Below are 25,428 nucleotides of genomic sequence, written 5' to 3'. Positions count from 1 at the left end.
GGGAAAGGCGACTGCTATAGGTGAAGAACTCTCCAGCTGGTTCTACAAGCTCATGATAGTAACCATTAGCCGTAACAGAAGTGACATTTTTTATTCATTCCACCATGCACAATTCCACCCAGAACTGTGCCAGAGACCAGAGCGGGTGGTGTGACCTATGTATGTGCAAGGAGGATACATATGCACATTGCTGCAAATAAAAGTTAATGGCAGGATCATATATTTTTGTAAATTTCCACCAATATTTATTTTATGTATTAACATTTAATTATATAGCACCAGCATACTCAGCAGCGCTTTATGTTCACCTCTCGTACCTCATTTAATCATGTATAAAACAAAATCTAGCTTTAGTGACTATGCTGAAGGGTTGACAGCTGTAATTGGGCCATGGGACAGTCCTCTCCCTGGGTATCACCCTACTTAGTAAAACAGAGAACAAAAAGTAATACATAGAGTACATATTTATTCTTAAGCTTAGGTGGAAAACCTCTTTAAATATATGGAGAATCATGGCCAAGCAGTTTTAGCAAAATGTGTTTTCACACTCAACACAAAATTGCCGAACAGTACCTCACCCCTTTCCAAAACATATGGACGCGTGATATAATCACATGGTCACTGCATTGTAATACTGTGTGCCCTAAGATTCATATGTTTGTTCTTGGTAGCAACAATACCACATTTTTCTTCTTTTTAAATAAATTCTACAGTTCATTTACTATATTACTATTTAATCTCTTGCAGCATATTTACAAAGTGATATTGGGATAACACAGAGACTAGGAAATTGTAAAAATTAATGTTATCTAGATCTGGAATTAGAGCAGTGACTTACTTCAATATCACCATTATTTATAGGGTAATAAATAATCTGCAAATTAGCATTACATGTGTATGCACGACTGACAGATGTTGCTGCAATTACCATAAACAATGGATTAGAAACCAGCTGGACTGGAAATCACATGTGTTAACAACAGGACATCTAGGTTGGCAGGCTTGGAAAGGGAAAACTTGACATTGGTGACTTTAACACATAACCAAGTTAATCAATACAATGAATTTCCATTTTCATATCTCATCCCCTTTATGTAATTTGGGCCTGATTCATCAAAAGTATGTATCTACCGATTATGAGTGTATCCTACGCAAAATCACTCTGCGTATGTCCAGAACCGGACCATACACCAGTAAACGCAGCCCTGTCCGATACGTTTTCGAGCACAAAGGACACTTTCTACAGCCTACAATTTTGTGGAGTGAATAGGTTGGGGAAGGGTCGTTTTGCCATAGTCAATTTACAGTACTAGCATGCCAAACTCAAGCGCTAGCAACCACGTCCGAATCAAGCTCTGTGCATCGCAAAGTTACTTATTTTTCTGCCGTATCTCTTGCTTCAGCTACAGGGCTAGTCTAAGTTCTGAGTACTAGTGATGACAGTCTTGCGTGCATGCTATAACACGTGTTTGCAATCAGGAGGAACTGTAAAAATGTAGTTTATATTCAGTAGACATTAACAACATCCTAATAAATGTATTTCATGCAAAAAAAAAAAAAAAAAAAACATTATTTTTATTCCTGTTTTATCCTTAATGCCTTTATTTTTGACTAGTGACATTAATTCTAATTTTTGTTCTGTGTGTTCCTATGCAAATTTATAATCCACATAGGCGTTGGACATATCCTGCAGTGTCTTGTGAGATCATCTGAGCACATATCTTGAGATCAGTTTCTTGATGAATTCGGGAGTGCACAGAGCTGATTTACATGCATTTTAAAACAAACGCACAATGCACTCAGTATGCGTGCCTTGAGAAATCAGGCTGTATATATTAAGTACTCTCTACTTACTACAAGTCTTTCTTTAATTATGTGTACAATTTAATACTTGGGGTTTTGGGTTCTCTGTTATTTTAGAGCAGAGCACATCTAGTTTGGGACTCGTGTCTAGCCTGGTATTTCATGGACTTTACATTTACACCTTATTAACTGTTATAATGAGGCTTCCAAAAGTGGACAACCCCCATATCTTATTTCCTTTTTAATTATTCCAAAATGTTGCTGTCAAGCACATGTACCCTACCTGCCATTGGTCCTATGCTTCTCTTTGTCATTCAATGCTTTTGCTTCATACAGCCCATCAAAAAAATACCCTACGAAGCTCTATTTCCAACTAGTACAACCTTCTCTAAATTGTCTTGATACAAACCAGAGGCGATTCTAAACCCACACACTGGCAATCAAGCACCGTGCCCTAGATCAGTTTTAAAATTAATAATTTTTTATTTAACCTTACAATTAATTTGTGTGACTACAATACAAGCGTATAGATAATAAGCGGACTTTCTTTTCTGACTGTCACTTGTAACTCTATACCAGGTGCATGTGCATTTCAGAAGTGTCTAGGAATGTTGTGGGTTCGTGGGCTAGGCCAGGTCTGTCTGGAACATAGCAAGACCTGTGATCCAGAAGATGGCAACACAAAATCCCTACGAAGGCAGCAGCCAATTTAACGCCCTACAATTATCTTTGGCTGTTCTTCAAGTTGGTAATCTCCTCACACTTATCTCTACATTAGGTTTCCTGAGCAGGACCTCCGCTATTGATTGTAACTACCTTACATTTCTCCAACCAAGTTTCAACCTACCAAATGTTAAGACGTTTGCAAAAAACTCACTATTTCAGTTCATCCAAATACTCCCTAGGCAGAGCCGGATTAACAATAGGGCTAAAGGGGCCACAGCCCAGGGGCCTCGGGCAGCTTGGGGGCCCATTGGCATTCATTGGGTCGGGGGCGTCCCCACCCCCAGCTCAGACTGTCACTTGTTCAAGGAAAATGGCAGACAGCTAACAGCAAATGTTATGCTGTTAGCTGCCTGCTGTCACTGTAGGACTTACGCGGCGCTCAGTATTCTCCTTACTGAGGAGATCTCCTGAGAGTGAGACTCATAAGATCTCCTCAGTAAGGAGATTACTGCGCACCGCATAAGTCCTACAGGGAGTGGAACAACTGAAAGAGGTGATTTCACGGGGGGGACCTCATGGCTGGGGGGCTTCATGGGGGGGGCCCTCACAGTACCCTTAGCCTGAGGGCCTCCCTTCCCTTAATCCAGCCCTGTCCCTAGGGCACACCACTGTTTTATTACATCCCCAATTTTTCAACCTGTTACCATAATGCTATATCCAACACCCAATACATGTGTATCCCAATTTATTACTGAAGCAAACCTTGATTGTATGCCCTATTGCAGTGTTTCCCCTGTTGTAGTCTCTTCACCGATGCTGATAAATCCGACGCTGAGGACACCTACAATAGAACAACGATTTGAGAAGAAAATGACAAGAATATAGTATACAGAGACTTACCTGATGAGCGACTGTCCACATTTCCGATCCTTGGAAAACCCTGACAGGAGCTTCTTCCGAATGCACAGGTATCCGGCAGTAGTGTCTGACATCAGTGCGCCCTCAATGAATTTTTATTTAAAGCGGCAATGTCGGGACCACGCAGGTTAACTGTTAAGAGAGGGGTTCCGACCTTGCCGCTTTAAATACAAATTCATTGAGAGCGCACTGACGTCAGACACTACTGCCGGACACCTGTGCATTCGGAAGAAGCTCCTGTCAGTGTTTTGCTAGGATCGGATATGTGAACATTCGCTGATCAGATAAGTCTGTGTATATTCTTGTCATAATCTTCTCAAATTAGTTTTCTTTTGTAGGTGCCCTCAGCGTCGGATTTATCAGCATCGGCAACGCGTACCCCACCCTGTTTCCCAACCCTAGTCCTCACAGTGCAGGTTTTCCATATCTCTTTGGTGAAGCACAGGTGTAATCCTTACTGATTGACTAATTTTGAAAGATCCACAGGTGGTATATATGTATCACTGGTCACCTGGAAAACCTGCACTGTTAGGGGTACTTTAGGACTAGGATTGGGAAACACTGTCCCATTGTATCAGTTATTATCTTGGCCTGCCTTAGTAGGTGTCCCATGATGTAGGATATCTACCCAGAGGTAAAATATATTCTTTTGTCATATATAATTATTAAATCCTCACGATCATCTCACAGCAGTTAACGATGTTTTAAAGACTGTTTTTAAAGATGGCATGTTATTATAACTATGAAATACAAACTAAAGCATGTTCTGAAATGTAAATTAAATAATAATGATCATCATTACGATTACAATGGTAGCTTGGTATGGATCACCTTATATTGTTATTCAGTGTTTCGTCATAAATATTACAGTAAAGTCACATGCAGTCTGCTCCTCCCTAATTCCACACCCGAAATAGAAGAAGAACCAGATCTGTGACTAATAACCTTTTATTAACCTACTGTCCATGATCTGTACAAATAAGAAGCATCAGTTGCTTATTGTTGACTGACACTGGACTACGAAACACTTCATCTTGCTTGTACTTACATACAGGTATGTCTCCGACCTTAGTGATATCAGCGTGTGAGACACTGTCCCTTGATGGGTGATGTATTAATATTGCATTTCTCTGCAGACTTAGAAGTAATAGAGAAGGCAAATAGCAAAAAGTCCATTGTAACCAGTTTTTTTTATTTTACAGTCTAATAATTTATAAACAGATTCTAATTAGTGGGATTTAATACAGACAACTTTGTCCTTGTTAATGTTTTGCCATGAAGAAATATCAGTATATGTACCATTCTAGGTTCTCATGTAACACTCTTTATTGTGATTTTCTAGATAATTACACACAATTAACCTTATTGCTCAGCTGTTTGCCATCAAACAACAATGTAGAAACGGATATTTATAACTCTTCTTTTGCTACTAAATGTTATGTCATCATGCTGTATTTCTGTTTTATTAAAGAGGTAGTAATTATTTGTATTGTTTGTTAATAGACATTCAGGAGCAATGCTGTGGTTCACCGCAATTACCTCCATTCTTCTGAGTCTATCTGGGATGAGTTATTCAGACAATCCCGGGATCAAGATCCGGGTCACAGAAAATGCCTTGGACAGAGGTGGGTTGCAAATGTGTTGTGTGCAGCTATTCAAATCCTAATTTAGACTAACAATAATATATACATAACTGTGGGGGAGGTTCACAAAACCTGGTGCTGTGGTCAGCTTATATATTTTGTCATATTTTAAATGTAGAGCCTCAAGGTACATTCTCAAGTAGACAGTTTAGGCATTTTGGATGCAGGGAAACCACATGATGCATACAACACATTGATTCCTGTGGAAACTTACTCATCTTTGCATTGACAGTACAGTCGTTTACTCTGCTCATTTGTCAAAGTCGAAGACAGCGTTCTCAATGGATTAACAACACTTGTGCCGTTGGATGGATTTTTTTTTAGATCAACACAAATAAAATTATTGTTTTACAACAGAAGAAAATCTATAACAAGAGCAAAACTTTCCTTTGCAATCACATATTTACACCTTTGCCAAAACCTATTTTACGGCCAAAATATTAGAAACTAAAATATTTGACAGAATTACCAGTGTAGCAGAGGTCGCAGCAGGGCCCCATAAACCCGTCTCACATAGATGTCAGCAGAGTTGGACCCCCTATATTAGGGCAAAGAACCATATCAGTACATTCATTTAATCATGTGGGTGTGAATAGATCTGCTTACAGCCTGGAAGCAGACAGGTAACATTATGGTTTTGCGCAATTGAATCTGGATTCGCAAGGCAGCAAAGTGATTATTGTGCCAAGATGGGGGGCGTCTGCAGGGGTGCAAAAGTTTGCAGTCTCTGATCGGAAGAATTGAGCCGATCAGGGACACTGCTTGTTAAGTTCACATAAGGTGCATGAATGTGCCAACTTCTGCAACCACATGCCAGAGCAAGATTTTGTTTCCAAGGGCAAGATTATTTAAATAAGATAAAGTGGTTTATATGGGTTGTTTGTAGGAGCGTTTCTTGCTTTGTGGGAGGAAAATTTACTAACACTTGATGTCGGAGATCAATTTCCAATATACGGTATCACCATAAGCATTAGAAATCACAGGATAGGTTAAGGGGTTTCTTTTTTTTTACATGAAAGTAACTAAGGTAAGAATCGTGGGAAAAGTGTATTTTTTACATATTTGCCCAATTTTCCTTAAATAATGAACATAAATCAAAAGGATATTTATACATCTGTTACTGCCCCCTCCCCAAAAAAATAACATTTCCATATGTAGTCTAAGAAATAAAAGGTATTCCTGATGGACGCAGTGCAAAAAATTATTATCGGTGAATCAATGAATTGGGGTCAATCGGTGAAAACTTTCTGTTCATAAAGGAGTAAAATGCAGAGATTCATGCCCTCTTGTTCGTTGGCACTGTGCCCCTCTGTCTAACAATCAAATCACAATCACTAATTCAATAATAGAGATGACACCAAGCAGTGGAGAGAATATTGTCACATTCTTTTATTTAAAATCTTACATTTTAAATTCTTAAAAGAAGGGGCATATTAGGCAAACAATTGCACTCAAAGGCCATGTGTGTCATGCCATATAATCTAAGGGTTAACTTCACAGTGCCCACTCCACGATCCACCTGACGCTCCACCTTGGTGACAATCCAAATCCGGGGTATAATAGCCCAAATAATCATGGGCCGAGAGCTCTTCCAGGACAGCTGTCCCAGCTTATTCCTGGGGATTCCCCAAATAGAACTATATAGCCCCACTTTATTAGCGGTTAAATTAACGTTCATTAATGCAAATATCTAATCAGCCATTTATCTGGCTGCAACTCAATGCACAAAAGCATTCAGAGATGTTCAAAAAGTTCAGTTGTTGTTCAGACCAAATACAGAATGGAGAAGAAATGTGATCTAAGTGACTTTGATTGTGGAATGATTGTTAGTGCCAGAAAGGGGTGGTTTCAGCATTTTAGAAACTGGGATTTTCATGCACAAAAGTCTCTAGAATTTACAGAGAATGGTTCACAAATTAAAAATAACATCCAGTGAGTTGAAATTCTGTGGGCAAAAATGCCTTGTTAATAAGAGAGTGGAGAATGACCAGACTAGTTCAAGCTGATAGGAAGGCAACTGTAACCCAAATAACCATGTGTTATAGTGGCATGTAGAAGAGCATATCTGAATGCACAACACATTGAACATTGAAGTGGATGGGCTACAGCAGCAGAAGACCACACAATATTCCCCTTCTATCAGAAAAGAAAGGAAACTGAGGACAAAGTGAGCACAGGCTGACCAAAACTGGACAGTTGAAGATTGTAAAGACATTGCCTGGTCTGAAAAATCTCCATTTTCTGCTGTGACTTGCAGATGGTAGGGACAGAATTTGGAGTAAACATGAATCCGTGGATCCATCTTGCCAGGTGTCAGCAGTGCAGGCTGGTGGTGGTATATTGGTATGGGGCATTTTTATCGGTATGCATTAGGCCCCTTAATACCAATTGTGCCAATACCAATTAAAGAAAAAAATGCCACAGCCTACCTGAGAATTGATGACCATGTACATCTCTTTATGGGCACAGACTACCCATCTTCTAATGGCTGCTTCCAGGAGGATAATGCAGCATGTCCCAAAGCACACGTCATCTCCTGCTGGTTCCCAAATATGACAATGAATTCAGTATACTCTAATGACCTCCACAGTCACCAGATCTTAATCCAACAGAGCACCTTTTGTATGTATTGAAATAGAACATTAGTAGTTTGAATGTGCAGCTAATAAATCTACAGCAACTGCGTGATGCTGTCATATAACCAGGGAGCAGGTTCTGTAAGGAATGTTTCCAGCACCTTGTTGAATCCATACCATAAAGAATTCAGGCTGTTCTATGGCAAAGAGTGTCCAACCCAGTACTAGAAAGGTGTACTTACTAAAGTGGCCAATGAGTGTTTATATTTCTAAGACACACTACCTTCCTTGACCTTTCCACTGACCAATGACCCCTGAAAACAACAGCGGAACCTACATCTGACTCATTGATTCAGTCATGACCCATTGGTTGATTCATTGTCTTTGTACAAAAAAAGTGGTCTTAGTGTTTATGTTAACCCTTTGTACTCCACCCAAAGTGATTTTTTTATTATTAGATTTTAGCATTGAAGGATAAGTAATCTTTTCTGTAAGTATAAAACTCTCCTGGTGGAGAGCACATGAACACTCAGTGATGTTTTATTTGTAAATGTTTAACGTAGACATAACAGGTCTCATTTAGAGTTGTACATTTAACTTTAGCATTTACTAGTATCACTGTCAAGCCACATGTACACTGTCTTGTTAGGTATATGCATACACAATTCTATGACTGATGCACGTACTACTGTTGTCTCAACATACTCTTTTTTCTGTATATGCTCAATGCGCAAATACATCCAACTGTGTTGTCCAATATCAATAGCAAGCAGGTAGATAAAATGTATTAACGCACTTTATATATTATCAACCAACATTTTTGTTATGTGTTAGGTACACCAAGAAAATATATTTTAATCGCTGACTGTTCAAGTGAATTTTATATCTTGAGCGGTAGATAGGTACTTATTTTGCTACCGATGTTAAATAAATATTTTTTATTTAGATTGCACAAGAAAAATTGAACAAAGTAAATGTACACATTACCATTTATGTTAACCCTAATTCCTATAACTAAATTGTGTACCTCCAAAATAAGCCCTAAAATGCATTAATATTTCTTGTATTTAGATGATGATTATTATTGTTTTTCTTCATGTTGTTATTATTTATTCATAAGGCACCACAAAATTCTGTAACGACATACAATGGGGAAACAGAGTATAGTACAAAGACATAGAATACCAACAGTCAAAATAGAAAACAAGCAAAGAGAAAATACAAAACAATTAATAAGGCTAAATACAACATTAGCAATAAATGAAGCATAGTACTGAACATAAGACTTAATAGGTAAGGTATGTAATAAACAAGTGTAGCATAGAACATGCCAGAGGTAGGGTACAAGGACGCACAGCCATAAGTGTTGGAGTGGACAAGATGACAGGAGAAGAGAGGACTCTGCTTGTGAGACCTTACAATCTAATGGGGAGGGTTGAGGTTGAGACAAGGGTGGGTGGTAATACAAAGTACGAATGTGGGCAGAGGCAGACTTGGCCAATGAGTGTGGGATTTTATACCTTCAAAAAGCACTCCTGATGCTTTATTCTACAGTACAGCTGGAGACTGCTGCAGTTGACCCTGCAGCTGAAAGATTCCGTCAAAAGCTCAAACATGAGACTGAACACTTTGACTCCAAAAATACCTGACACCAGATTGTTTATTTGTCTTTTATAGGTGTGAAAAATCTAATAAATGATATGATTTCACAAAACAAAGAATATCAACTCCCAGATTCCGGTGGAAGTACAATCATTGCATCTGAGGAGATGAAATATGAGTTTACAAAGTGAGTAGACAGATGTGGAGAACATGTATTTTTGGAACTCATGATTCTTTTATGATATGAAAAATAATTGATGTTAAATCCTGCAGAATGATATAGCTGCAAATAATTTGTTTTATTGGCTAGTAACAGCACTGTTCCTTCTCAACGCTATCAATATGTTTTTCTATAGCATTCAAGTTCCTGTGCTCCATTGGACTCCAATTGACTGAGTTCACTGGAGTAGAGGAAACAGAGTTGCTAATAGCCAATATATCAGAGGCTGGTAGAAGCCCACTGACCTGGTAGCATGGGTGGAAATGAGTGCCCTCAAGTCTCCATGGAAAAGGCTCTACATTAACAATCATCATCATCATCATTTATTTATATAGCGCCAACATATTCCGTAGTGCTTTACAATTGGCTACCATGGATGAACTATGTATTGTATGCTGGTCACCAGGAATTGAGATTTACAATGCACACTGGGCACTAGTTACATGCAGGCAGTGGCTCTGCATTGTAAATAATTCAACAATAAAAAGGGTCTAAATTGTCTACTAACTGTCAGGGAAAGGTCTCTGAAATGTATACTATCCTCTAGTGTATGGATTCTGAATTTTACATTGGCCACCATGAATGGGTTTTGTATTGTACACTGCCCACCAGATAATAGGCACTGTACCTTACACTGCCCACTTGCCTATGGGCACTGTCTTGTATAGTTGCCAGAAAAAAACAGGTGTATATTGTAAACAAGCTGATAGAGAACAGAATATATACTGTAGATAGGATGGGATTTGCATGTGATTAATACAGGCAGATATATATGTAGGACAGGATATTCTGCTGGTATATATAGTGAGAGTGATGGTAGAGTGATGATAGTAATCAGCGGGAAGTAGGTCTAAGCTTAAGAAAACAGGGCTAGGGAAGCAGGCCAAGAGGTTCAAAGGTTGATAGAATATACCAGTGTTAGGGAATATGTATATTGATTAGCCTTCCAATAAAAGAAAACACTTTGTTTAGCCTTGCCTAAGTCATATTCCAATTCCTTTTCATTAATATAAATTTACTGTTTTAAAAGATTCAGGTTGCCCGTCCTTCTGTGAACTGATTGTCTTCCTTCCTATTGTACTTTGTCACATATTCCTCCTAACTTAAGACATCTCACAATGAGACAATCGTTTGTTTTCACTTCTACATATTTCAATTTGGAATAAGCTGGATAATTGATGTAAAAACATCTTTTCCATCACTTATGTCTAGAGCAAGTGATGCCATGTTTCAACATTAGAATATGTACAACTATGTGTAAAATACTTTCAGCATACTGTCGGATCTATGAGTAATGCCACAAATAATTTAGGAAGCAGTGCTTCTTACTGAGGAAGATCTGAAGCAAAAGATGTGATTGGCTTTCCAATGTCTTAGGTAATGTAAAGGCTCTGTACAGACTGCAGATTACTGGATCATAAGCAGTGACTAGCATTAGCTTTCTTTCCTATATCAGCTCCACATTAACAAGCATTTGAGCTGTTGGAGTAGCTATAGCAGGTTGTGATGATGAAGAGGAAATGTCTAATAAATGTGAACTTTTTAACAAAACTTCAGTAGAAAGTCAGGGTAATACAGAACAATATATTGTACCTTAATTTATATGTGGGCTTAATTTTTCAGCATGCGGATGGTACATTTTAATTCTACAAATATATCTGCAACATGGGTGCCTGAAACCGGATTGAAGATAACAATGCAAGACGGTAGCGCTACAATCAATTGTAACTGGAAAATAGAGAGCTCGTTAATGTAAGTAATATTTTTTTTTCCTGAAGATCGCAGTGATATTACCTCATTGCTGTGAGACAAATTAATAACTGAGAGATTTGTATTTAATTTCAGTAAAGATAGCGGATCAAGCGTGCTGACTTTAACCGGGATATCTCTATCCGTGGTCCTGTTGGTTCATCGAAGTGATACAGGCATGCCATCTGTTTTCGTGCTTGACTGCCAATCAGATGTTCAAGGGACTGATTTCAAGATGATTGGCGGAGTAAGGTAACTGAGAATTAATGTAACTATTAGTTGATTGTTTAACAAAGTTTCTAGGCCATTATAGAATATAAATCCACCTGTTACTCCAAGCTATTTGAGAACAATAAAAAGGTAGAATAAAAGGTGACTATTACAAAGAATGCAGCAGAGCAAGGATGATCGTTTAATTCATTGAGCAGTACATGTACACACTTGACTAGCAGGTGAACAGGGTGTCAGAATGTACCAGATTATAAAACACAATGGCAGTTCTTTGCATGACAATTTTATTTGCCGTTTTGACAGACAATGCAAAGGTAGTGCATTTCCATGTATAGCTTTTTCAGTAACTATGTTTTCTAATACAGTAAACATTAAACTTTCCATTTGCTTTTTAACAGAACAAATTTTTATTCAAGAATTTTTATAATACAACAGTAAATGAGAAACAAACACACAACCAACAAAAAGAAATGTATTATTAAATGGGGTGTGTGGGAGTGGAGTATTTCAATTGTTTTTTAACCGCAGAATATTAAAGTATATAATGCATTCACATTGGACAAGGCAAAAAATATATCGATATCTGGGTACTCTTGTACCCATATCCAATTTGTTTTTAAAATATCTAAAGTTGTCTTTAATTTGTTATTGTGTCTGGGTAAGTGAAATTAAAACCAGTTATGCAGTTATGCTTTCTTTGGTAAAAGGTACTCATGTACGATATTGTACTCGTTGGGTGTACTCGTTGGGTGCATCGAGATACAAAATGAATAGAGTGAATGTTGGATTTAGTAACAAAAGGGCTTTAATGTTGTAAAACCATAGCATTATATAAAGCAAAATACAACCTAATAAACCTAACCCTAATAAATCTAATAAATACAACTTAATAAAACAAATAAATCACTGATGAATAATGACAACTGTTACTGTATATTTTTCACCAGTATCCTACCAGCTTTCTCAGGAGCTAATAATTTATTTCTCTTTTCTTAAGTTATGTCTATGACGCTCTTAGACAACCTATTGAGAATTTGGTTCGAACAAACTTTAACCAGCAGGTAAGATCTGTAAAGATATATAGTGTTCCTAAACATCCAGAATTGGTATGGTCTCCTAAACAAATTTTAGCCTGCCATTGTCTACAATGAAAACATAGAAAGGGATTAATAAACACTTAGGAAAGATGCAGGATTTCCCGGAGAAGCAGTGTTGGGAATGGAATCCAGGAATGAGTATCTATCTATCTATCTATCTATCTATCTATCTATCTATCTATCTATCTATCTATCTATCTAATAATTAGCTATATAGCTGTAACAGAGTACTTAGCAAATATTTATAGTGTGTATTAGTGTAAAGCCTAAGCTACTTTAAATGTTATAATTGGAAATGTTGTCATTACTCCAGCTATGTTCTTCAATAAAAAGTGAAGTGAAAAAATGGGAACAGTCCTTGAGCCATTTAAATTGTGAGTAATTCTTTTGAATTAATTTTAGAGTTGTATTTTGTACAATTTAAGGGCATGTACACAATGCTTTCATCCTCTCCTCCAACCATTAAAAAAAAAGTTTAAAACATAAATAAAAAATCTGCATGGATTCTTCTACTGACAAAGTTTTTCAGCACAATTTCAGCAAATGAAAACAATTCAATTTATCTGTGGTTTTTACTTTTCACTTAACCTCATTCACCTCTAGCCACATATTCTGCAATATAATTGGTGATATTGTCAAATTTCCTCAGTAACACTGTGGCCATATTACAAACATGATGCAGGAGAGTGATCTGAACGAAGTGGATCAAGTTATTTTTAGTCTTCCCTGAAAATCATTGTTATATGTGATCTAGCTGATAGGACTGTTGGCCATGGGGCTATATCTATCCAATTTGGCCACCCCAAGCTGTAGGTTTGCATACGTGTGCCCGCTAAGCTTCTTAGTTTAAATAAAAAATATTCTAGTGCCGTAATTTAAAAAAAAAATATAAAATGTAAATAAATATGTTTTATGTAACCATACTAACTAGAAATATTGAGTTTTGAGGTCATTTACTGTAAACTGTAATTTTCCATTTTGATTATGATAATCTGGCCTTTGTTTAACAAACTATTACTGCATTTCTACTTTGACCAATCATTTGCCCACTCTGAAAAGGTAGTTCTCCCGCAGTGTCTGAGTTGATACCTTGTCTCCCTAGAATTTATGTACCAGTTCACAGATAATTTTGCCCTAAGGAGTGGCATGCATACTTCCTGGCTTGAATACACCTAAAAAAAACTGTAAACACATGTGCTTAGCCCCTTTTTATCAAACCAAAAAATCAACTAGACCCCTGCAACCAAACTTTTAAGTGAGCCATTTGGGAGACATAATAAGAGAGACCAGATAGGATAGATATTGATTGTTTTTTAATAGACATTCTATTGAATATATTTTCCAGCATATTGAAGGACGTAGATGACTTTGGGATTTATAATAATTTTAACTTTCTGGAGCAAACACCTTAATGGGAAATATATTGGCTTATCACAGTTTATATGAAGGACAGAGAAGCACCCAAAAACCTCCACCACCCATAGCATGGACCTGATCTTTAACATTTTCCAGAAATAAAGCATGTAATTTGCCTATAATGCAAGTTTGTGGACCAAGTTTCCCACCCGAAGACCCTTAATATGTGGGTCTTTTCTGATCAAGAAGGCTAAGGGTTTTGATGCCAGCACAAACATTGGGGGGCAGCATGGTGGCTAAGTGGTTAGCACTTCTGCCTTACGGCACTGGGGTCATAAGTTCAATTCCCGACCATGGTCTTATCTGTGTGGAGTTTGTATGTTCTCCCCGTGTTTGCGTGGGTTTCCTCTGTGCTCCAGTTTCCTACCACACTCTAAAAACATACTAGTAGGTTAATTGACTGCTATCAAAATTGACCCTAGTCCTTGTCTGTCTGTCTGTTTGTGTATGTTAGGAAATTTAGACTGTAAGCTCCAATAGGGCAGGGACTGATATAAATGAGTTCTCTGTACAAGGGCTGTGGAATCCGTGGCGCTATATAAATAAATGATGATGATGAAACATTGCTAGCAAACATGGGCAACCCTACTCTGCTGCTCTCCACAAATAATAAGTGGAAGAGACCCAGCCACAAGTATAGAATCCTTCTACTGGTGCCAAATAAAATAACTTAAACCAATTTACAAACCCATGTCCAAAACCAAATATATGCATAATCTCTCAACTATTTGCCCATCCTACTGAGCTAAAAGCTTTGGTGGCATCAAGGGGCACCACTTCAGCTTCATTATTATTTTCATGGATAATCTGAAGGTGTATATAGAATTCATCACATATTAATGAGGGTAGATATAACCGGTGGTAGTCAGTTTTCCAGCCGTGGAAAAGCCGACAGTGCTTACCCCGGTTGGAGGGAACTGAAGAGTTGCTCGCCGATATAAGCGGTGGCTGCCGTCACATTGAAGAGACTCAATGTGATCCGACTTGTTCAGGTAATAATTTAAGGAGGCAATGCCTGTACAAGGTTCATTACTATACCATGTACCTTGTACATGGAAAGTGTATAGCAAGAATAAATGCCAAAAAGGGATGTGTTGCCATATTTTAGGAGACCCTCTGGTACCGATGAGTGGATGAAACACTGTTCATCTAGAAGTTGCACAGCATAAAGCCCTAAATGTAAAAATATCTGTGGCTAGACCACCAAACAAGCCCTTGGGCTAGATTTACTATCAGGCGTGTTTGTAAACCCGCTGACTTTCGGCGGGTTTGGCGGCGGTTTAGCCATCGCCGGATTTACTAAGGCTAAACCCGCCGTCCAAACGACCAGAAAAGATGTTTTCAAACCCGCCTCTGTATAAAGCGCCATGACGGTTTCAACAATGTTCAACATACAAACAGCCGGATTTACTATTAGGGGGTTTATAAAGCCGCCGGAAAACCACCATTCAAAAGACCAAAATGAAAGCGCTGCTTGTGAGCGGCGTGATGGTTCAAACAGTGTGCTTTTTTAGGTATTTTGCCAATCAGACCATAAGAGAAAGGCCTATTTCATGTCCAATGACCCATTAGGACAGTGTATAGAAAATGGCCAAAGTGTCATGAAATTTCAGACTACTGTTTTTTTTTTGCATTATTTTTTCACCCAGTATGATTGCATAGTAAAATCTCATTTCACCTTTCCTTTTCTAGTTGTTTTTTACTTTCCAAAAATCCACTAGAATACTGTTGCCTCAAAGAAATTAGGATGGGAATTGTTGCATTACATAGCTAACCCTTATTTTAATGCTAATGCAATCCACATGTGAAAAATGTTTTTTCTGCCTGAAGCAATCACAGAAAATCACCGTCTATTGCCCACCAGTTAATCATGATGCTTACAAAAAGGGCCCCTCATTATTTGGCAGGTGTGGGTTTGTTGGAGAATGGCTTTTGCAGGTAATGTGGTGCATTCTTGCCAGTGTATGTTTGCAGCTTTTTACCTGATGGAGGCAGAAAGGCGCCAGGAGGAGGAGGATGAACAGCAGTTGGCATCTGTTCCGCGGAGCCTGCAAAGACCCCACACTCTACGTGAATTTCCAGTGCGTTTGAATCTGGAGTCTTTGGCTGATGTGGAGGTAGTACAAATGTTTCGCCTCAATCGTACTAACCTCATGGCACTGTATGAGCAAGTGAAGGATGATTTGGAGCCTACAACCAGCCGCTCTAATGCAGTGTCAGGACTACACAAACTACTGTGTGCAGTTCACTTTTTGGCAACAGGTTCCTTTCAATCTGTGTCCTGCACATTTATGCCCTCTACAATTTCAGCCGGCATTATGTGGTGCAGCTCCTCCTCATATGTGGTGTACTCCATACGAAGTGGGGGGCCACCACCTGTGTGCCTTGTAGACCTCCTTTCCTTGGCCATCTTCTCTTTAAGCCTCCTCTTAATATCAAAGAAGCGTTTGCGGCAGTGTGCCACTGTCCGCTTCAGTGGGTCCACCGCGTTCATGGCATCAAAGACACGCCCCCACAATTGGTGACGCCGCCTTAGAGGAGTCCGGGCTGCCAGGTTGCCTAGGATGACCTCGTAGCAGGGAATGATATTGTGCACCAACACACAATTCTCATCATGTGAGAAGCGCACATTCCTCCCTGCCTTGGTCTTCCTGCCCTGTCCTGTCTCCTCAACCTCTCCCTCTCCCTCCTCTGACCCCTCAACCTCCATCTCCCTCTCCTCAGCCTGTTCTCCCCTCCTATCTCTGGACATAATGACAAATAAATGCCAAACACAGAAAACACAGAAAGACTTACAAACACAAAGGACAAACTACACTAAATACAGACACACTCTCCACACAGGCACACACAAGTAACACAGACAAAGGACAAGTCAAATACAAAAAATACAAGACAGAAAATAAAAGAGAAAATAAATGTACAAAACAGAAAAATACCACAGGACTACTCACACTTCAATCAGATATCGCTCCACCAATCCACCAAAGTCCAACTCTCACAAAGCACAAACCAACTAACTCCTCTCTCAAAACTCCTCAAAACCCTATCAGAGAAAAAAGTGTCAGGCCAGTGGTTTATATATGGCTTGTGATGTCAAATCTCCTGAGTTTGAAAATAGCCAATAGTAACAGGCCAGGAGACAGGTGTAATTTTCAAAAAACCGCCTTTTCACGAAAGCACCGTCATTTAAAGCAAAAGCGCCATGTTCTATTCAAAGCCGCCGGCAGCTTTGAGCATTACATCCTGCCGTGACATCGCCGGCGGCTTCAAATTGAAGCTGAAATGCACCCATTAGTAAATCCGGCTGTTTGCAATGCAAACCCGCCGCAAAACCGCCGCGATGCATGGCGGCTTCAAGGCGCCATGCATCACGCCTGTTAGTAAATCTAGCCCCTTGTGTCTTTTGTTTCAGTCCTGCCTCTTGTTCAGGTTGTAAGCAGGATTGAACAGGGTCACCCATTTCGCTTGATACCAGTACTGTGCGCATGTCATTTTTGAAAAGTATTCAAAGAATGTTTATTAATAATAATAATAATAATAATAATAATAATAATAATAATAACAATAATAATAAAAATTGAAAATGGCAGCTAAATTTTTGTTATTACATTTTATTTTCTGCAGTGAATTTGACCCTCAGTCCGTTCATTGACATTGATATGTCTCTTGTGGGTAATCCAGAGATTTCAGACCAGTACGCTGACATAGATTTAAAGGTAAGTATCACTTGTTTCCCAGTCCAAGAATTACTAAAATGTGATGATGTAGGTTATTAACAAATGTGCAGTAATCAATAGCATAGACATTTGCTTTAATTGTGCAAGTTAGACTAACTGACTTATTGCTGTGGATTACTGCACATCTGCAATGTCACAGTAAATAATCCTCATTGTCCTAACATCAGGAATGGGGTTTCTAGGACACTCTAGCTGCTAGTAAGCTTCATCTCTCATGATGTGCTTACATGATCAATGGATGCCAAACCTTTGTCTTTGTATTATTTAACCAAATATGTAAACTGCATCATATGTCGCCACTAGTGACAGCAGAAATCTGTGACATGATCACTAGTGTTTCCTGCAGTAAAGCGATTATTTGCATGCAGCATATTTTTATTGCATGCCAAGGTATAGAATGCTATACCAATGGATTAACAATTGGCTAAAGATAATTGCCCGCAGTCAGTTCGACTAATAATATAGTGCATTTTAATTTTAATAGTTGAGATCCTCTTTCGCATATATTGTTCCCACCGAAAAATCTAAGCAAAAAGACTTAAAGGGAGACTATTTCCACAATGGAGAGAAGCAGCGACACATATTATATGCTACAAAATATCTCCCAACATTTTCAAAAGCAAAATCAACTTCAAAATACCCCCCCCCCCCCATCTGCCAAAACCCCACTCACATTACTGTAAAACCACACCTACCTTCTGATATACCAAAACACAGTCCTGACAATAATTAGACTTTTGGGAGGTATAGAGGCGGTACAGACAAATTACAGCACAGCCAATGCAGAGAGATAAGGGTAAACTGTCACCCCTATAAATAGTAAAATGGTAGGAGGTAGAATGTTGATGTAATGTTTTATACAGTGCTCATCTTCAGATTGTTCCACCTACTCACAAACTTGGTGCACTTCTAGTTTGTGGAGACATCTGCAAAAACAGAAATGTAAGCGTGCACCTTGAAGTGCGCTGAATGGACCATTTATGTGCAGTGGGGCACATCCATTGAGCTTATTAGATGAGCTCCACTGTCCAGCTTACAATATCTGATAAAACAAACTGCAGATTGGTTGCTATGGGTTATTTTATATTTGATTGTTACTAAACAACCACAGCACACGTAAAGAGAGTGCTAAAGACGGATATAGTAATGTGAGTCCAACTGCTACGATATGTTCTATATTGTCACATGGTTATTATGTACCAAAGTGTTTGGCGGTGCTCAGAATAGGAAATTGAACCGTAAAGTGTCCTGAACTGAAAATATCTCCTCCATGCAGGGACGTTTCTACACTCGTAACCAGACTGAGACAGCTTTCTCTCCTACACCAATTATGCTCCCTGTCCAAGAGGAGCCTATGATTTATGTTGGGATATCCGAGTCCTCAATTAATTCTCTCTGTGATGCTTATTACACAGCTGGATCTTTAAACTTAAAGCTCACCCATATGGCAGTAAGTATGATGGAAAAGAGACACGTGGACAAATAAACTGCATTGCGTCTGTGTTACTTACACAATTACTATGTTGTTCAGGGTTCCCAAAGGATAACGACATCAGAATTGTCTGTCTACATACCAGAGGTGAGCCTAGAGATTCACCATGTCATCGCTTAAGCACTCCGAGAACTACGTAAAGTAATTCCCATAGAAACTGTTGGCAGATGCTTTCTAAATATTGCTTTTGTTTTAGATATCTCAACGTTTTCCAAACCCGGCACCTGTGAAAATTCAAATATCTGCTACCAGACCTCCAAGAGTCTACCTTAAATCAAACAATATGACAGTTGATTTTTATGGACTTATTCAAACATATGCTTGTCCTCCGAAAGCCAGAACCCAGCGTCTCTTTGGTGTTAAAATAGTAAGTGTCACTTCATATAGGATGTAGACATTCAGCAATGTATTAAAGTTATACATTTATTAATACAACTTGTAAATATATCTGATATATCTTCTCATTCCTTATACAGGTGGCTAGATTCAATGCCAATTTTTCCTTGTCAGATGCCAAAGGAGGTCCAGGTTTCAACCTTACGGGTTCCAGCAGCCTGATCAGGTGATAAGATAGCCAAGATATACTCCTGTACTTTGTCCTCCTAAAATATGTGTACATTAGGCACTTGTCCACAGAAGCCTAACGTTGCATTCTCAAACCACCTTCTTCCTCGTCACTCCAGCCATGTAATTAATTCTGTGGATTCTATTCCACCCTCAAGAATTATAAAGATATCTGTTCTGACAATAAAAACCCTTCATCTACCCTAAAATACATTATATTTCACTGTGTATCCTGTGACTGTGGGCAGCAATGGTAACACAAAACAGATTTTGTCAGGAATAGGAATGAATAATTGCACTTTAGACAAATGTACTGGCAACAGCAAACCCATTCTTATTAATTCTCCAAGACACTGCTATTACTTTATATTACATTGTGTTACCCTTAAGATGTTGTGTAAATTTATCACCAAACTCACCGAGAAAATGTGTTCCCTTACAGGTTACAAATGGACGAGAGTCCGTCTGACACTAAATTGCCAAAGGTAGGACAAACTGCCTATATTTATTCAATAAAACCAACTTGAGGTTTATCCATTTTTATATGGGTAATCCTATTTATATGGTTTATGGTACATTTTCTACCTTCACTTTTGCATAACTGGATTCTGGTGATAATTTAGGAAACCACTATTTTCAGGTACAATGTAATGGTTATGACTGCTACTTTTAGAAGGGCGAAAAGCCCTATCTCCGGTGAAAGTATGTGTTTTTGCCAGAGAATAATCTTCGACCTATACATCAAGGGGTCATCGCCGGATATTGAAGCCAATAGCTTCCCTATGTGAGGCAGGCGGAAGTCTATTTAACAAGCACCATGGTGGAGCAAACATTGTCGCAATCCTTCTTCTGTTATCGCCATTTTCCCTTATTCAACAAATCTGCTTTATAGAAATAAATGTGAAGCATGAGTGATAAAAGAAGAAAGTTAATTTTAAAAAATGCTTTATTCTTAAAATAAAGTTTTTTTTCTCAGTGGCCTTTTTAAAAAAAAAAAAAAATTTGAATATATCCCTTTATAATTCGATTTTTATAATATTTTTTTTAAATTAGCGGAACTGAAAGCTCAAGTCGGATCACACATTAGCATATCCCCAGAGACTGGCCTGATGAAGCAGTAATTTAACCCATACCTCTCTGGACCAGTATCGTGGCGGGATTTTAATAATTCATTAGTGATTGGTGATTTTCTACATTTCACGATAAGCAATAATAGAAAATCATCCGTCTAGCCAGATAGACCCCTAAACAAGTATGTGGAGCGTGACTGTTATACATCTTATAAATCAATTCTTAAAAAAAGGAGAGAAAATTACCAACAAAGAGCACTTACTGCTCATTATGAGAGTCATTTGTTTGAAGTTGAAAATTTGTCAAGATATATTTTTTCATGGATGTTGCAGCTGTATTGATCTCAGAATACGTGACCTTCCTCTAACATTCTGGTGTCCGCTTCCTTATTGTATACAGGGTGTAACAAAGGAAGGAGTTAAGAAGCTATTAAAAGAGGTGGCAGTACCAGCTGTTAATGGTAAAAATAAACAAATCACAGCCTTAATAAGAGAATTTTCACACCAGGGACTTTTGACATGATTAATACATTATTGTATTTTTATTTGGCAGAAAAAATGACACAAGGAATTTATATTCCTGGTACTATGCTGGAGAATCCCTCAATCAATATTAAAGAGGTGAGACGTATGGTGATTCTTCCTGTATAATGTAAAACTCATCAATGTGTCCATTCTTTTGTAACATTATCTAAGATAGCTATAATGTGAAAATTAATTTGCACTTATTAACCAATATACTTTCTAGAAATAAGGCTGAAGCATGTTTTTGACATCTGGAAAGTACTAGTTTGCTCCCAAAATAAGTTAAAGTGTTAAAATGATGTATGTGTAATAATTGAAACAAGTGGGTGATTTAAAATATGTCATAATTTCTATATATATATGTATTCTTTCATTTAAATATAAAACTATTAAAATACAACGTATGTAAACCATCACCTCCAGCAAATTGTGCAGCTGATTGCAATGGGAGGTTTGTATAAGTATTAAGTATAACCACACATGGACAGATCTTGGGGCCTATTTATTAATAAGTCCCTGATCCTGCCAATAAGTAGGATTTTTATCGCCATTATCGGATGCAGTTACAAACAAAGAAAGCTCGCAGCCATGGTGGGGATATCAGGTATCTCTTTCTCGCTTTGACAGGCACCTTGTACATAACTGACCACTTTTCTCTGTCCAGTTTGGAGCCCCAGATGAAGTGGAAGACTGTCCTTGTGATGGTCTTGCAGACCACAGTAAGTGGTGGCCACTCCTGGGCCATGTACTGAAGAACAGGAAGGATCTTGTTGCACAGCACCAGTGCTTACCTTTCGATGGTAATGTTTCTGAGGGTCCACGGTCCAATTTTCTGTATTTGCCAGTCTCGCTTCCCATCACTTTAGGGACACACCCTCTCCACTAACCCAGAATCTTGATGAAGTTTGACTTGATCGTGAAGGGGAATAAAGCAGGGGATAAGAGATGTCTGAAAAACTTTGCCTCTGACTTCCCTTTGCCCCTGAAGCCTGGATGAAATTCTTGCAGGTCTGGAAGAGTGCTGTCACTGACTGCTGATCTGCACAGAAGAGAGTGATGTCATCCATGTAGAGCCATCACTTGGCCTCTTGTCGAAATTGTTCCAGTTGGGGCTGAAATGAATCCTCCCCACAAAGAATGTGTTGTTTTTTTTAGCATTGTGCAAACCTCACATGGCTCCTGGTGATGCTGGAGAGAACCTCCAACACCCTCAATGCATCAGAGACTTTATATGTTTGTTGCTGGGTCTAAAACCTTAGGGACATGAGAATAGAGCTCCGTGCACATATTTTTTAAAGTATTATTTAGTATTTTTGCTTTGCACAATGTAAGGATTCTTCAGGTAAAGAGCATAAATTGCAGATTAGCAAGAGGAATTTCCATTGCTGCCACCATTCCCCACTGCTCCATTGCTGTTCAGCACTTATCATTCCAGGGCTGTTGGTTGCTTGGTTAACTTACCCTGTGATGTACAATGATCAGTTGCAACATGTGATAACTGGTCTAACCTGCACATTACTAAAAGGGCACATCACTATTTTCATCTAAGACCTTGATCACACAGATAATAAGGGTCTCTTAATCCCTTTGGATGCTGTGAACATGAGTTTTGTTTTTTTTTATGTTTTGAGTTCCAGTGCATACAGAAACAATGTTCCCCAAATTGGTTAATGGGGCTAATTTTCTGTGTGTTCAAAAAGCAATTTGAAAGCACCTCTGCAAAGCTCCCCACAGACTCCTTTATTGAGCTTGTGTCCTAAGACTACTAGGAGTTTGAGTTAACGGAAATTATACATGCCAAATTAAGCATTACCCACAAATAGAATTCATGGGAGTCTACCTATTATTAGACATAATGACATTTATATTTTGTTGCAATGTTTTAATTTTTTATGTATTCTAGGGCTTTGCGATGGTGGCAGCAGGTCTGAAAGGAGCCTCTTCAAATGTTTGATTTTAGAAGATTCAGAATTGGATGGTTTCTACGTAATGGCAAGTCTATCTGAGAAAGCAAAATCATTTTGTAAAAGTTTTCTCATGGTGACAGGCCAAGTATTTTTTTTTATAATTCCAGAATGCATTATTATGATGGTAAATGTTTAGCAAATGTGGTATTCTTACACACTGTTTTCTGAGCCACAAATGTTGAAGCTAAAAATGTATATTTATAATTTTTACATTGATATACCTCAGGAATTATGTTTTACGATTATCTGCAATAAATTATAGAATGGTGATTTTGAAATACCTTGAAATAAATAGTTATAAAAATGTCTGGAATATGTATACATCTCTTAAGCATCAAAATTATTACAATTAGGAATGCAGTTATATTTTTTAGACAAGTAGCCATATGATGTGAGAGCCTTTTGTATTTTTTGTATGCCTTAATGGCGTCTCGTTGTAAGTAGTTTTGAAGTGGGTGTGGCTAGAACCCACATACGGCCAATCAGAAAAGTTCCTGAAAGTATGGGGTTACAGACCTCATATTTCAATATATCAAATTATCAGGGTTAGGAATGAGAAGTCTACAGTGAAAATGTCTACAGTCATAAGATCAACACAGTCATAAGGTTAATACAGTCATAAGATCGACATGTAAAATGTGTACAGGGTATTAAAGTGCCAACAAACCTCCCTATCGCACCAGGAAAAATCCTATAAATTCCAGATGGAAATCAGACTTCTTTCTCAATCTCAAATGTTAAATATAATGGCTTCACATCTGGAGATAGGTGCACCCTACAAAAATTCAAATAAGTAGAGAAAACAACAAGAAAACACCTTGGGGTAAATGTATCAATCTGCGGGTTCTTGAACACCCGCGTGTTCAGCCTCTTCCGCGATTAAATTTCAAGCGGCGCTGCATTGTAAAGGGAAGTTAACCCTTTACAATGCAGCTCCGCTTGAAATTTAATCGCGGAAGAGGCTGAACACGCGGGTGTTCAAGAACCCGCAGATTGATACATTTACCCCCTTATGTGTTTTAGGGGCACTCAGAGGATAATGGAAATATATAAAACTTAATCAAATTTTATTAATATAAATTAAAATAGTATAACTTGAGTGTGAATAGAAGTAGTGAAATATTAAAACCAAGTAATTGACAAAATGAACCAAAATGGAACTCTGTTAAAATCGATAGGTAATCTATCGAAAACGCGCTGTCTCTCCAATAATATATCTCAATTTGCAGGAGTGGGTGCTGAGCAAAAAGAAATTTTAGTATACGTGTGGCTGAGTACTATATTTCCCCTCAATATCAATAATATGGGGTTATTCCCCAGATCGCATCAACTTAGTTTATGTATGGGGCATAAAAATGTCTGGAATATGTATATATCTCTTAAGCATCAAAATTATTACAATTAGGAATGCAGTTATATTTTTTAGACAAGTAGCCATATGATGTGAGAGCATTTTGTATTTTTTTTATGCCTTAATGGCGTCTCGTTGTAAGTAGTTTTGAAGTGGGTGTGGCTAGAACCCACATACAGCCAATCAGAAAAGTTCCTGAAAGTATAAGGTTACAGACCTCATATTTTAATATATCAAATTATCAGGGTTGGGAATGAGAAGTCTACAGTGAAAATGTCTACAGTCATAAGATCAACACAGTCATAAGGTTAACACAGTCATAAGGTCGACATGTAAAATGTGTACAGGGTTTTAAAGTGGACAGTGAAAATGTTGACAGTGAAAATGTTGACATAAATAACAAGATTTATAATGGCAACACATAAAAAAAATGAAAAAGAAAATGGCAACACATGTTAAAAAAAAACAGCATCTCCCAACAAACAGTTTAGCCAACCCTAGTGCTGCCAGCCTAGTACTAGCAGAATCAAAGGGACAAAAAATGTGGAGTCCCCCTGAAAACCCACAGCATTGGGTCCCAGAGCCATAATAAACTAGTCTAAGGCTGGTCAGCAAGGGGCTGGATTCCCTAGGTAGATTGGTCCTGCAACAAAAAATGCAGACCTTTCACCCCTAGATTTACCCAGCACTGTGCTGATAGCATGGGCTCTTCCCACAACCCTGGTTCGCTCTAGGTACCAGCATGCCCAGGTATGCCCAGTGTTTGGGCATGCTGGCACTCGTAGTACTAAAATTGTC

At 38.3% G+C, this 25,428-nt stretch overlaps 1 protein-coding gene across 1 annotated transcript; it reads left to right on the top strand.

Moving 5' to 3' along the window:
• The first annotated feature begins 4,354 nt into the window (after nt 1-4,354).
• On the top strand, nt 4,355-23,585 carry LOC142095007 (BPI fold-containing family C protein-like). The gene is made up of 16 exons (XM_075177707.1): nt 4,355-4,441; nt 4,891-5,012; nt 9,284-9,395; nt 11,052-11,180; nt 11,274-11,429; nt 12,406-12,469; nt 12,819-12,879; nt 17,549-17,640; nt 18,938-19,111; nt 19,193-19,240; nt 19,350-19,520; nt 19,630-19,715; nt 20,160-20,202; nt 21,188-21,248; nt 21,341-21,408; nt 23,216-23,585. The coding sequence occupies exons 2-16, from the start codon at nt 4,904-4,906 to the stop codon at nt 23,264-23,266; spliced, it is 1,425 nt and encodes a 474-aa protein (XP_075033808.1). The 5' UTR covers nt 4,355-4,441; nt 4,891-4,903; the 3' UTR covers nt 23,267-23,585.
• Nucleotides 23,586-25,428: the final 1,843 nt, after the last annotated feature.

This window comes from Mixophyes fleayi, chromosome 6 (genome assembly GCF_038048845.1).
Source record: "Mixophyes fleayi isolate aMixFle1 chromosome 6, aMixFle1.hap1, whole genome shotgun sequence".
NCBI classification, from domain to species: Eukaryota; Metazoa; Chordata; class Amphibia; order Anura; family Limnodynastidae; genus Mixophyes; species Mixophyes fleayi.
The sequence above is the reverse complement of the archived record's forward strand: the minus strand, read 5'-3'. Positions and strand labels throughout refer to the sequence as shown.

Excerpts from the sequence above, each read along its gene's own strand:
- LOC142095007 (XM_075177707.1), top strand. The coding sequence starts at position 4,904 with ATGCTGTGGTTCACCGCAATTACCTCCATTCTTCTGAGTCTATCTGGG. Across the intron at positions 11,430-12,405 it reads AAGATGATTGGCGGAGTAAG|TTATGTCTATGACGCTCTTA; the intron begins GTAACTGAGAAT and ends TCTTTTCTTAAG. Across the intron at positions 21,249-21,340 it reads GGCAGTACCAGCTGTTAATG|AAAAAATGACACAAGGAATT; the intron begins GTAAAAATAAAC and ends TTTATTTGGCAG.